At 42.3% G+C, this 12,437-nt stretch overlaps 1 protein-coding gene across 16 annotated transcripts in view; it reads right to left on the reverse strand.

Annotated features, from left to right (window-relative positions):
• Positions 1 to 12,437, reverse strand: part of pax6b (paired box 6b) — a 39,002-nt gene that overhangs the window by 19,405 nt on the left and 7,160 nt on the right. For 6 of the 16 annotated variants that reach the window (XR_014122574.1, XM_035532016.2, XM_081710117.1 and 3 more), the window contains exons 2-7: positions 11,362 to 11,391; positions 11,059 to 11,274; positions 10,592 to 10,757; positions 3,635 to 3,793; positions 3,468 to 3,550; positions 3,221 to 3,371 (exon numbers count right to left, since the gene is read on the reverse strand). Coding sequence is in view for 15 of the 16 variants with exons in the window: in XM_035532016.2 (XP_035387909.1) it covers positions 3,221 to 3,371; positions 3,468 to 3,550; positions 3,635 to 3,793; positions 10,592 to 10,757; positions 11,059 to 11,274; positions 11,362 to 11,391 (805 nt within the window). In the remaining variant the exon portion in view is untranslated. Of the gene's footprint in view, positions 1 to 3,220; positions 3,372 to 3,467; positions 3,551 to 3,634; positions 3,794 to 10,591; positions 10,758 to 11,058; positions 11,275 to 11,361; positions 11,392 to 11,738; positions 11,880 to 12,437 lie in introns of those variants that run through there. The other 10 variants (XM_081710122.1, XM_081710129.1, XM_081710126.1 and 7 more) reach the window with 8 other exon arrangements.

Consider the following 12,437-nt stretch of genomic DNA (forward strand, 5'->3'; position numbering starts at 1 on the left):
AAGTGTCCGATAAATGCCATAAATGTAAATGTAAATGTAGTGTCTTTTTGGTCTTGATATTGGCAGCTTCAAGCTTTTCATTTGGCTATCTTATTGTGCCTGTGGTGTATCTGATGACTGGCAGGGCATATGTATTCATGACTTTGATCTTATTATTTCCATTCTACAATCTCTTGAGGACTTGCTTTCTTTTTTGGCATGCAGCTTGATGTCATCAGTACAGTAGGTGTTTGATGGTAGCTCCACTCCTGAATCTGTACCCATACACACTCTTACTGATGATCTGGTTGAGATGATTCAGGCTTGTGCAGAACTTCTGTGGAGATAGCATATCTCCTTGGTATGTTCACTTGGGAAATTGTCTTCAAGTTTGCTTCTAGTGTTGTCCTACGATGTTGTCCAGCTATGGGATCGGGTCACCACCAGTGGAGAACTTGCTCAGGAATGGCAGAAGGCAGGTGTGAGTGCATCTGCATGCATAGTGAAGCTTTTGCAGGATGGTTTGATTTCAAGAAGGGCAGCAAAGAAGCCACTTCTCTCGAAGAAAAACAACAAGGACAAACTGACATTCTGCAAGATGTATAGGGATTGGACTGCAGAGGACTTGCGTAAAGTTGTTTTCTTTAATGAAGCCCCCTTCAGACTGTTTGGGACATATGGACAAATGATTGTCCAGAGAAGAAAAGGGGAGCGCTACCATGAGTCCTGTATCATGTCAACAGTGAGGCATCCTGAGACCATTCATGTGTGGGGTTACTTCTCATCCAAGGCAGTGGGTTTGCTCAAACGTTTGCCTAAGAACAGTGCCATGAATAAGGAATGGTATCAAAACATCCAAGAGTAACTTCTTCCAACGATCCAGGAGCAATCTGGTGATGAACAATGCTTTTTTCCGGCATGATGTAGCACCATGTCTCAAGGCAAAAGTGATAAAGAAGTGGCTTGGTGAACAAAACATTGAAATTTTGGGTCCATGGCCAGGAAACTCCCCAGATCTCAATCCCATTGAGAACTTGTGTCCATTCCTCAAAAAGAGGGTGGACAAGCAAAATTTGTTTTTTCCCAGAAGCTGATATCCAGCATGCCAAAGCGAATTGCAGAAGTCTTACAAAAGAAGGGTCAACACTGTAAATATTAAGTCCTTGCTTAAACTGGATATATTTGTCAATAAAAAGTTTTAAAAATGTATGAAATGCTTATTTACTTCACTGTACCATATAAACAACTGACAAAAGATTAAAAAAACTGATGCAGTAAACTTTGTGAAAACCAAAATTTGTGTCAGTCTCAAAACTTTTGGCCTTGACTGTACAGGCCTAGGCATTTAAGTATCAAGATGTGTGGCTTTGAGTCATGCTTTCTTATCTAGGCAATGCTAAGGTTGGTTTCTCTGGTCTTGGAATCCTGGTAGACAGCTCTGTTTGTCGATTAGTGGTGGTTTGAGCCTCTGGTGTTGTTACCAATCCCATTATGATCCAATCCCGGAGCTTATGTACTTTCACATATGCTCATTCAGGTCAGTGGCTACTAGTCTGATAGCATCTTCCATGTTGTGTACAGGAAGATTATTGGTCTGTAGATAGATGGTGTTTGACCCTTGTTGGGGTTCGTCATGACCAGTACTATACAGTCTTGTATTCGCCAGCCTGAATGACAGCAGATAATTAGCAGTGGTTTATTGTGTTTGGACATGCAGAGCTTTTAGTTTCCTGTTAGGGCCAGGTGTTGCACAGTTATTCATGATTGTTCCTGCTCTTGGACATTTGCTGTTGTGCTGACTGAGTCCTACTCTGCAAAAGTATGGTTTGAGATCTCTTTAATGAACACTGGTACTGTGAGAGGATTCATTCTTGCATATGCTCTTCCAGTGATCTTCTGTTTTGGGTCTGGATGCATCCACAATTAGAGTTCTCTTTCTCACTGTAACTGAGAATACACTTTGTATGGTTGGTGAAGATAGCATTTACTCTTTTTGCCACTGATTATTTCATGTATCAAGTGACATTGTATACTATTGCTGTTAAACATTGTTAACTAATTCCATGGCCTCATTATATGCCGCTCATTGTGTTTCTTCCATAGCCAGGCATCTTTGATCTTTTTACCTTTCTGGAGTTCTGCCAGTTTGATGGCTTCCCTCTGAGTTGTCTTTATCTTCGCTTTCAGCCTTAGATTGCAGGCATATTGGCACATGGGCTCAAAATGATCTACTTACCAGTTTGTTAGTTTAAGTTAACTGGTTTTTGGTATTGCTTGATATCGATGAATTCTGAAAGACAGTAACATCTGCATTCATCTTCTGACATGTCTGATGTTAATTTGCCACTAAGTCAGGGGAGGCTGCTCTCTCTCTCTCTCTCTCTCTCTCTCTCTCTCTGTATGTATGTGTGTGTGTGTGTGTGTGTGTAAGTATGTGTACATTATATATATATATATATATATATATATATATATATATATATATATATATATATATATATATGAGAGGGAGAGAGAGAGAGAGATTCAAAATTGCACTAAAGTACAGAGAAACACTGCAGTTACTCACATAGAATCTTCGTTAGATTAACACACACAGCAACATCAACAACAAGCACTATTTTGCATTGCTGTTGTATTGTGATCCCATATCAGTAACATCAGCAAAAAGGAACACAAAAAGCTTGAGAAATACAAGGGCTGAGAGGAGAGCTGGAAAAGATGTGGAAGGTGAAGGCAACAGTGGTTCCAGTAGTTATTGGAGCACTAGGGGCTGTGACCCCCAAACTGGGAGAATGGCTCCAGCAGATCCCATGAACAACATCTGAGATCTATGTCCTGGGAATATCTAAGATAATATTCAGGACCTTCATACTCCCAGGCCTCTGACAGAGGACCTGAGCTTGAAGGAAAATACCATCCGGAAGTGGGCAAGTGGACAATTTTTATATATGTGTTTATGCATATGCATGTAGGGTATTACTGATTTGATGTATTAAGAACTTAAACGTTTCTTTTTTTCTTTTGTACATGGCAACCTCACAGCTAACTTGTCGAAGAGATACTCTTGAAATTGCCATAGTGTTTCACCTGACTAGAAACAGAGACACTCTGTGTACTGTTTCCTAAAAACTCTCTACAATTGTTATGCATATATGATAAATTACATCCCTAGCAATGTACATTCCAGAGGTTTTGGGAAATTGATCCTTAGTTTTAAGGTTGGGCTGGTAGGTCTTACCAGGTGTAGTAGGCTGTGGAATTGCCTGGTAAACACTAGTGCTGAAGCTGGTGCTGATGGGAATATGGTTGGAAGAGTTGTTGACTTGTCGGCGCTGGTTCCTCAGCTTTTCTTCTCTTCTCCACTTAGCTCTTCTATTGGAGAACCAAACCTAACCCCATATAGGAGGAAGTATATATAAAGTAGGTATAAACTACATTTAGAGACTCTGGAAATTTACAAAATTTAAAAAAAAACATTATCTTACTTGTATTCTAGCTTCTGGCAGATAAATTTTGGCTGCAAGTTGTTCTCTTGCAAAAACATCAGGATAATGAGTTCTTTCAAATTCTGAGACAAATGTAAAAACAAGAAATTATTCAATGAACCTCAACTTGATTTTCAAGGTGCAGTGAATAGCATTTTATTTCATACCCTTTTCCAATGCATCAATTTGTTCCTGAGTGAATGATGTTCGGTTTCTTTGCAACTTTCTTTTTAACTGCAGCCGCAACTGGGTCTCATCTGAGTCTTCTCCGTTAGAGCTTATCAGGTTACTGTTCTCAACACCATTGTCCTGTTTCTGGCAACCATCTATAATGTTGATGGAACATGTTGGAAGGACATTAGACCATTAGTTTATTTTTTGTTTTTACATTTTCTGCCAAATCTCACGACATTGATATACAGACATTCTTTTCAGATAATTATTCAGATTCAGATTCAAAACTTTGTTGATTATCATTACATGATAGAAGCGTATCTGTTATGTGCTTCAGCACATACAACACACACATTCTACATATTCATTCTACATAAATATAACTGGGCACAGTAAATTGATTTATTTTAATAAATACAATAAATATACTTTTAAAATTTAGATCAATAATGTCCCTCAGTCATGGCGAATTATGCATAACACAATACATGCAATAGTAGCAGCTATAAAGTCCAATGATTGAATTTAAATGCTATGTTATTTCCTGATTAAGACAATTAGTATCCATTAGGATAAAATACCTTTTGTTAAAATACATTTGTTTTAGCCATTGGAACTTTATAGCAATGGTCTGTTCAGAGTAGCTGAAAACTGTATTATGGTATTAGCGAGGGATTCAGTAAGGGATTTATAAACAGGTGTCAATACACAAAAAGAGGATAAAGGGAGTTAAGTGCTTGCTTCCATACACAGCACATATCTTTTGTTTTCTGAGGACATTTTCTAAGGAGCTCTCTTCAGTGGAAGCAATCAGTGAATCTACACAGTTCTGGTATTCAGTTAGAGGATACTCATCATCCAAAAGAGCCCCAGGGCCATGTCACTTACATTCTTGTTATATTTTTTCTGTGTACAAGTTACTAAGAAGGAAAAACTTGGTGGTGCACTGACCTGTTCACAAGCTTCTTTAAAATGTTTAATTTTAAAAACCTGGATATTCTCCTGAAAACATAGAGACTCTAGTAGTATTCACTGTATTCATATAAATGCCCAGGGACCTATTGAGATGATCAACACTTGAATAGAGATAGCTTCTGCTTTTCATGCGACACAAAAGCAACAAAATAAAAGGGTGCATTAGATTTGTCAGCCAAAGAGCTGCTAACCATGCATAAATACCAAGCTGGAATTCTCCTCATGGCACAATTGGAAGGGGACAGCAAAAGGATTCTTTGGATATGTGCCATGCTGAGTATTGTATAACACGAATCTAGTCCACAGACCTTTCAGCCGAGTATGTTAACCTTAAAACACCATGCTCATTAATCTACATATCCAGGCCTGGACCCATTAAGCACCATTTAGGATTTATATTGACCGATAACTTTTTTAATCAGAGAGGGAAATTTACATGTCCTACCTATATATAAAGGTGACCAGCATGAGCTGACCAATAAAAGAGTCTTTTTCTTATTGCATTAAACACCTGAGTAAATATTTTAACTCAATGGTCAGTCAGGAATTTTTACGAAAGTCACGGTTTTAGAATTTAAGTGATATCAGCATATTTTGTCTAACTACATATATGTTTGTAATTTCCAGTATGTGTGTCACGTTCGCCCCTCCCTGGCATGGTGGTTCCCACAGCAATGCTACTATGTTTATGTCCTTACTGGTTTTGTTTCCTTGTGCTTCCTTGTTGTAGTTTCTTTTGGTTCCGCACCCTATTTAGTTTCATTACTGGTCATTGCCATCACCTGTATTTTGTTTGTCCTTATTTAAATGCAATGTTTGCATTCAATCTTTGTGAAGTCTCGTCAACTTAGGTTACTTAGGTTACGTCCCTTGTTCTCTAATAAACTGCATCCACCAAAACTGCATTTGACTCCTTCTCTGTTCCTGCTTGGAATGTTACAGAAGTGTTCGCCACCACTGGAGTGAGCAGTTACCATACACCCAACATCAGGATGCAGTAACGAGATCTATCAGGGAAGTGTTTGACTTCCTTGCACTTCCCAACCAGTCTAAGGAGGAGGAACATCTCTGGAGGTTGGCAGCACATCGGCTGGCAAAAACAGTGGACTGGCTCTATGAACGAAATACTTCTAGGTTGGAAAGGAGCCAGATTTGCAATATCATGGCTGACACTAGGGCCTTCTTAAATATGTATGATCCGCAGTGAAATATATCTACCCAGCCACCATTTGACTTACTTGCCCCGGACACTGTAGATGTTAAGTCTATGTCCAGCTGTTAGAAGAACAAAAAGAAAAGGTCCAAAGTTCAAACTGAGTTAGCTCAAGTGGTAGAACCTTTGACTGTCCCAGCCTGTTTCTGCTCTGCAGCCCAAGACCCTGGGTTCTGAGTTGGAGTCATCCAAGTATTTGGGGGGGGCTCTATGCACCAGCGTTGGGCTCTCAAGACCCAGCAGGCCTGCCCAATGGAACATGTTGGGAGGACTATGGGCCTGAGGGACTGTACAGGGGCTTCTCTTTCTCTGTGTTCCCCTGTGATACAAGCTCTGGACACCGGCGAACAATGCGATGGCCAGCCTCCAAACCCCTGTGAGGAACATGATGGCCAGGCTGCAGACCTTGCTAATGCTGCATCTAGTAAGCTTGAGGATTCTCAGGCCACGTCTGGCGCACTTAGGGATGCTCAGGCCCCATCTGCAGCACCTCTGAACAAGCTGTTAGCAGCAACCATGCCTCCTGACCCACAGCTGACTGATGCCGTGCCTCAGGACCAGGCATCTGCAGCAGCTGTGCCTCCAGACTCCTTGCCTGATGCAGCTGTCTACATACCAGGAGTCAGTACCTGCTGCACTACCTGACCCTCACCCAGTCTCTGTTCCCGGTGTGAAGGATGCCACCCAGTCAGTCTCTGTTCCTGGCATGAAGGATACCACCCATTCAGTCTCTGTTCTTGTTTCTGCTGCTGTTGATGTCACCCTGCCAGTTGCTGTCTCTGGCATAGTGTATGCCACCGTGCATGTTCCTGTCTCTGCCATAGGGGACGCAGCCCTGCCAGTTCCTGTCTCTGGAGTGGAGGAAGTTGCTCCCTGTCCCTGGGCCTCAGGCCAGGCCTGTACCCACACCTCATGCCAGGCCAGTCCTTGTGTTCACATCTCAAGGCTCTACTGTGCCTCAAATGGCTGCTTCATATGGGCCTTCCTGTGACGCTGAGGACTCCTGTGGCCACACCTCACAGCCGGCCAGTGAGGCCTTAGGCCTCTTTGTTGGCCTCCCAGACCCTAGTGACTCCTGTACCCTCTGTGGCTTCTGTGTCAGCACCTGTGACTACCCCAGTGTTCCTCCCATCACCTGTTCCTAATATCATGTTAGTGGCTGTGGTTATTCATGTCCACGTTCCTGTGGTTATGCCTGTGCCAGTCCCATTGTCTACCTGTTTCACTCCCTGTGCCATTGAATGTGTCAGCCTGGTACCTATGTTTGTCTATGTTCCAGTCCCAGTTTTGTATGTTCAGTCTGTTTTGTTATACAGTGCCCTGTCATGTCATCTACAGTATTTCCCAACTCCACATTTAGGTCTCCTATCTCCTATCTCCTTGTCCTGTTATGTCCCCGGTCCCGGTTCCTTGTGTTACCCCTGATCCTGTGCCTGCTCCGGCTTCTGCTCTGCGTCTCGTCCAGCCTGCTACTCCAGTTCTTGGTCCCAGCCACATTTTGCCGCTTGTCTCAGCTCCTGTTTTGTCCATGTTTCCTGTGTCTGTACCTGTCTAGTATTTGTTCTGTTTCCCTGGTTCTTAGTTTTCTGTTTGTTTTTGTTTTGCGCGTTGGGAGCTGTATGTTAAACTTAGTCTTTATTCGTGCTCAAAATGTTACAATATGATGGAAACATGCAGAAAGAATGAATCACAGCACCTTTCTGGCTAAGGTGCCTTTATAGAGAAAATACTTATATAAGTATGATATATAAGTATATAGGCCATAAGATCTTAATAGAATTAGCTAAAATTAGTTGCAGTCTACTTAAGTGCCTTTTCCAGATCGTTATATGCAAAATATTCCATGTAAAATTAATGCACAGGTTTAACTTTTGCGTTTGATTCTGAAAATGAAGTTATTAATTGCATAAATGTGTAAAAAAGTGAGCTGCCTGCTGTTGTCACGATTAGTCCCTCCCAGGTTCCATGTTCCATGTTTTCCCTGTCTTGTGTATTTTAGTGTCATGCCATCGTTTCGTTTTCTCCGCCCTTTGTTTGATTGCTCACACCTGTCCCTCATTTCTACCTTGTTAAGTTCATGTACGTAAACCCTGTCTGATTCCCTGTGTTTTTGCTGTTCATTGTGTTTGGTGGATGTTTGAAAGCCCGGCTGTGTTTCAGTGCCTTTGTGTTTCCTCACCTATGTTACGGCCTGCTTCCCTTGTTTGTCTTCGAGTGTTTGTTTGTTTATAATGTATCCCCGTAATCTCTGTATTGGATAATAATTCTCGCTCTTCTCCGCACTTGTGTCTGCCTCCTTACCACTCACTGTTACAGAACGAACGGTCGAACAAGGACTCAGCGAGAGGGTGAGACTCTGGGAAGTGGTTGTTCGGCTGGGACGAAACTCTGGCTGTTTCTACATAGTCCGAGTTCGTTATGTCTCAGTGCCACCAAACCAGAGACAGCAAATCCCCTGGTGCTGCAGGTACACTGGCATCTCATCATTCCCAGAAAAAACAGGATTCCATGTATTTTGACGATGACGAGATCCCATGTAAGCATCAAGTCTACCCGTCTTGAGCAACGCTGCAGGAGGGAGCAGTCGGCAGCGCAAGACGTGAGTTGGCTCAGATAACCCATTTCTAGGCACTTGGTTGGTGCTCAAGTGCAAATGCGAGCTCCCCAAAGCCCATGTGCACTCTGAGAACTGCTGAGAGGGTTCTGTATTTGTGTGTTCCTCCAGGGTCACCCAGTCCGTACCTGTGGCTATCCCGCAAGCCACCCAGTCTGTTTCTGTTCCTGGTGTGAGAGCCTCCGCCGATCCTGATCCCAGGTCTGTTAACATGGCTAAGAATCTGGATGTGTCGGACCTGCCTCCGCTGATCGCCACCGTAGCCTCTGGACCTGCTGCTGAACACTGTGGCCAACCTCACGGTTCCCCCAGGCCCGCCGCTGATGATTACTGCAGCCACGCCCCCAGATCCGCCAGTTCCAGTGCCTGGAGTGGAAGAAGCCACTCCACAAGTCCCCATGCCTTGTGCCAGGCCTGTCCCAGTGGTTGCTCCATGAAGCTCTTCTGTGCCCCAAAAGGCTGCCACTGCCAAGTTACCAGTTTCCTCCAAGTCCACAGACCTGCCTCCTGATTCACAGGCCTCATGTTCCCTGCCCGTCCCGCCTTGGCCTCTCCTGTTCTCCGTGTGTCTCCGTTGTTGCCTGCTCCTGCTGCCCCTTTGTTATTGCCTTCTCTGTTGCCTGGTTTTGTTTTTGGTCATGTTGTTGTCTGTCCCTGTGCCCATTTCTGTGCCCATTCCGGTTCCTGTGTCTGTTTTTGTTCCTGTCCCTTTGTCCCTGGCCTGGTCTGTTTTTTCATTTTTCTAATCCTCGTCCTCAGTTTCTGTTGTTGTTTCTTCTCCCACTTCTGCGCTCCGCTCCTAATGCTACTTCTGTTTCGGCTCCTGTTGCCCCGGTTTCTGTGTCCGTTTCTGTTGTGTCTTCTGTTTCAGTGCTTGTTCCCCATGTTCGGCTCCTGTTTTTGCTCCTGTGTCTCGTCTGGGTCCTGTCCCTGCTCCACATCTTACCCATTCTATTCCTGTTTTGGTTTTGGTGGTTCGTGTTTTTGTGCCCCCGGTGTTGCGCACTTTGGTGGGGGGCGGGGGGACGTACTGTCACGATTAGTCACTCCCAGTTTCCATGTTTTCCCTGTCTTGTGTATTTTAGTTCCATACCATAGTTTTGTTTTCATCCCTCGTTTCTAGTCTTGTTAAGTTCATGTATTTAAACCCTGTCTGATGCCCTGTGGTTTTGTTGTTCATTATGTTTGCTGGATGTATGAAAGCCCGTCTGTGTTTCAAAAGCCTTCGATTATGTTGGCCTGTTTTGGTATCTTATCATGTTTCCTAGCCTATGTTATAGCCTGCTTCCCTTGTTTGCCTTCGAGTGTTTGTTTGTTTATAATGTATCCCTGTAATCTCCATATTGGCTCTGACCCTGAAATCTCCAACGACTACGACTCTGGATTTGCCTCTAATAAATCTTGCTCTTCTCCACACGTGTCCACCTCCTTACCGCTCACTGTTACAGCTGTACCCTCAAAGGTTTCTCATCGTGTCTCAATAATTAAATGTTTTAATGAGCAATTGGAAAATAGTTTTGTGGCTATAATAAATTCATGCTTGTGACAACATCAAACAGAAGAAGGGGGTCTTTCTGCCGTTCTCATGGTTCTTTGGTGGGCTAGGGAAGAGGCAGAACCCGAGGTTATGGATGGATACCACCAAAGAAAGACTAGCCACGCATATTTCTGGAGCGGACAGAAGTGGTATTGAAGTAACTAATTACCAATAAATACAAGGCGATGCAAATAAATTCACTGCTCAGTTTAATCTGTGCAGTCCATCCTTTCTTGTCTCAAGTAATAGACTGCATGAAAAATTAATGAATAACCTTTAAACAAATAATGTAGTGCAAATATTTCCTGCTTAGTATTATACTTTTTCATTTTATTTAACTAAACATAGTGGTGGAATATTTAATACATGTTGACATGTAAAAAACCAAAAGCAAAAATAATTTACTACCATTGGTAGTAGTGGTATAATTGTAAAAGCACTATATTATTACGAATAGCTAATAACACTTAGCCTAGTAGTAGTAGCGGCAGTAATATCATACTTGCTTTATATAATTTGCCATCACGCTATACATCTGTAATTAGCCTGCAAATGTTCCAGTTAAAATTTAAATTATTAGGAGTTTGGTTGTCTTTTCTGGTCAGTCTCACCTTGGTTTGGTTGCCCTGGCACCGAATTTCCGGCGTACCACCCAGGTCGTGTCCCCCACGTGCCAGTTTGTCCATTGAACATCCTCAGTTTGTCGTACATACCATCTGTACCCATCTGTTGCTTTTCGCTGGCCAAGTTGCGCAGAACGCGATTTATCGAAGAAACCTAAGCGACGACAGGAAATGTATTCAGCACAGGTTTATCTAGCCAACTCAATCGTGGAAATTAATTAAGACACAGTATAATCTGATGTAAAGTATTAAAGCCAATTAGCGCCCAAATTATTGCAACAATTAAATGTTTGTAGTTTTCATAACTGTTGATTTTCATAACTGTAGACCTGCTCTGTACTAACAACATGCCATATGCAGACTAACTGTGCAACTGTGTTGTTTACTTTTCTCTAGCCTGATCGCAGGTTGGTAATAAAATTCTGCAAATTCTGCAAGATGCTCTATAAACTCACACTTGGTATATTGTCGTTAGTGCAAATCCCATCAGATAGTAGTCTGTCACGAATTTCCCAAGCGAAGATAGAGGGACACCCCGTCTTGTACTGCGTGATTTTGCTCACAACGTCAGGGGTCGCGACCCTTGGTTTACTGCCACCAATAGCCCGTGGTCGGATGGAGCCTGTTTCATAGTATCTCCCCAGGATCTTACTCACACAGCCGTTCGACACCTGGATAGACCACAATGGGCACAATTCATATTCATTATTTAAGACTAATGTAAAATATTGTTATATGCTTCAATCAAATAAGCTTACGTTCTCATTCTCCTGTGCATCGTCATGGGTCTATGAACACAGAAAATATGCCTTAGAACTCTAGGATAGCGTGCACGCTTTATGTTTACGAACTCAAAACGCTGAGCTTTTTCTGCCTTGTTTTAAGTTTCTTTAGCAGGTTTCGAAAACTGTTTCGAGGGTTTGATATGTCTTGCCATTAAAACTCATAAGCTAGTTTGAGAGAACACTACTAGAGCATCTGATTTAGAAACTCAAACATGTATAATTATCATATGACTGTTTAGCCTAACTGGGTTTGATAAACTGTCACTGATAATTATGCCCCAGTTCTGAAGCAACAGGTATGTACTGAAACTGTAGCCAGGCTGATAAATTATCCTAGACAAGCGTACTACCTGCAGAATCCTGGAAATGTCACATGGTCGCGCGCCGCTGTGAGCAAGCTCAACGATTTTCTGTCTGGTGGAGTCGGGCAACGGTCTGCCGTTAACAAAAAGCCCGCCGAGCTGGTTCACGCAGCTGTGACCTGTGCACATACAAAGAAAGAGGGCACGTTGTCCGTTTTGTTTTTCTGAAAACCATCTCCAGGAGTAAAGTGTGCAAACAAAATCGCGCCTCAGGACTTCTTTCGTTGGCATATTGGTCACCAGGTCCAAAATGTGACTGCAACAATGGGCATAATCTATGCTCGCATACAATCTATTCGTCAACTCTACATGAAATTACCTGTGTCAAAAACATTCCCATTCGACCGAACTGAAAATATCATCTTAGGCTGGAAATGCGAATTAAAATAACGGTGCCAATATTGTAAAAACCTACTTGACTATCACATCCAATAAAAAGCCTTCAACATATAAGACACCGGTGTTTATAAATATATATATATATATATATATATATATATATATATATATATATATATATATATATATATATATATATATATATATATATATATATAAGTTAAAATGAGACGCATAAATCTTCGTATGATAAGCATACGCATGCCATATTACCATAATTTTGTCGCGACGAGAGAGTCCATTCGAATTTGGAATGAACCACTAGACCCTGAACCGAACTACCCAGTA

The sequence above is a fragment of the Electrophorus electricus genome, chromosome 3 (genome assembly GCF_041902795.1).
Source record: "Electrophorus electricus isolate QZ-2024a chromosome 3, ASM4190279v1, whole genome shotgun sequence".
NCBI classification, from domain to species: domain Eukaryota; kingdom Metazoa; phylum Chordata; class Actinopteri; order Gymnotiformes; family Gymnotidae; genus Electrophorus; species Electrophorus electricus.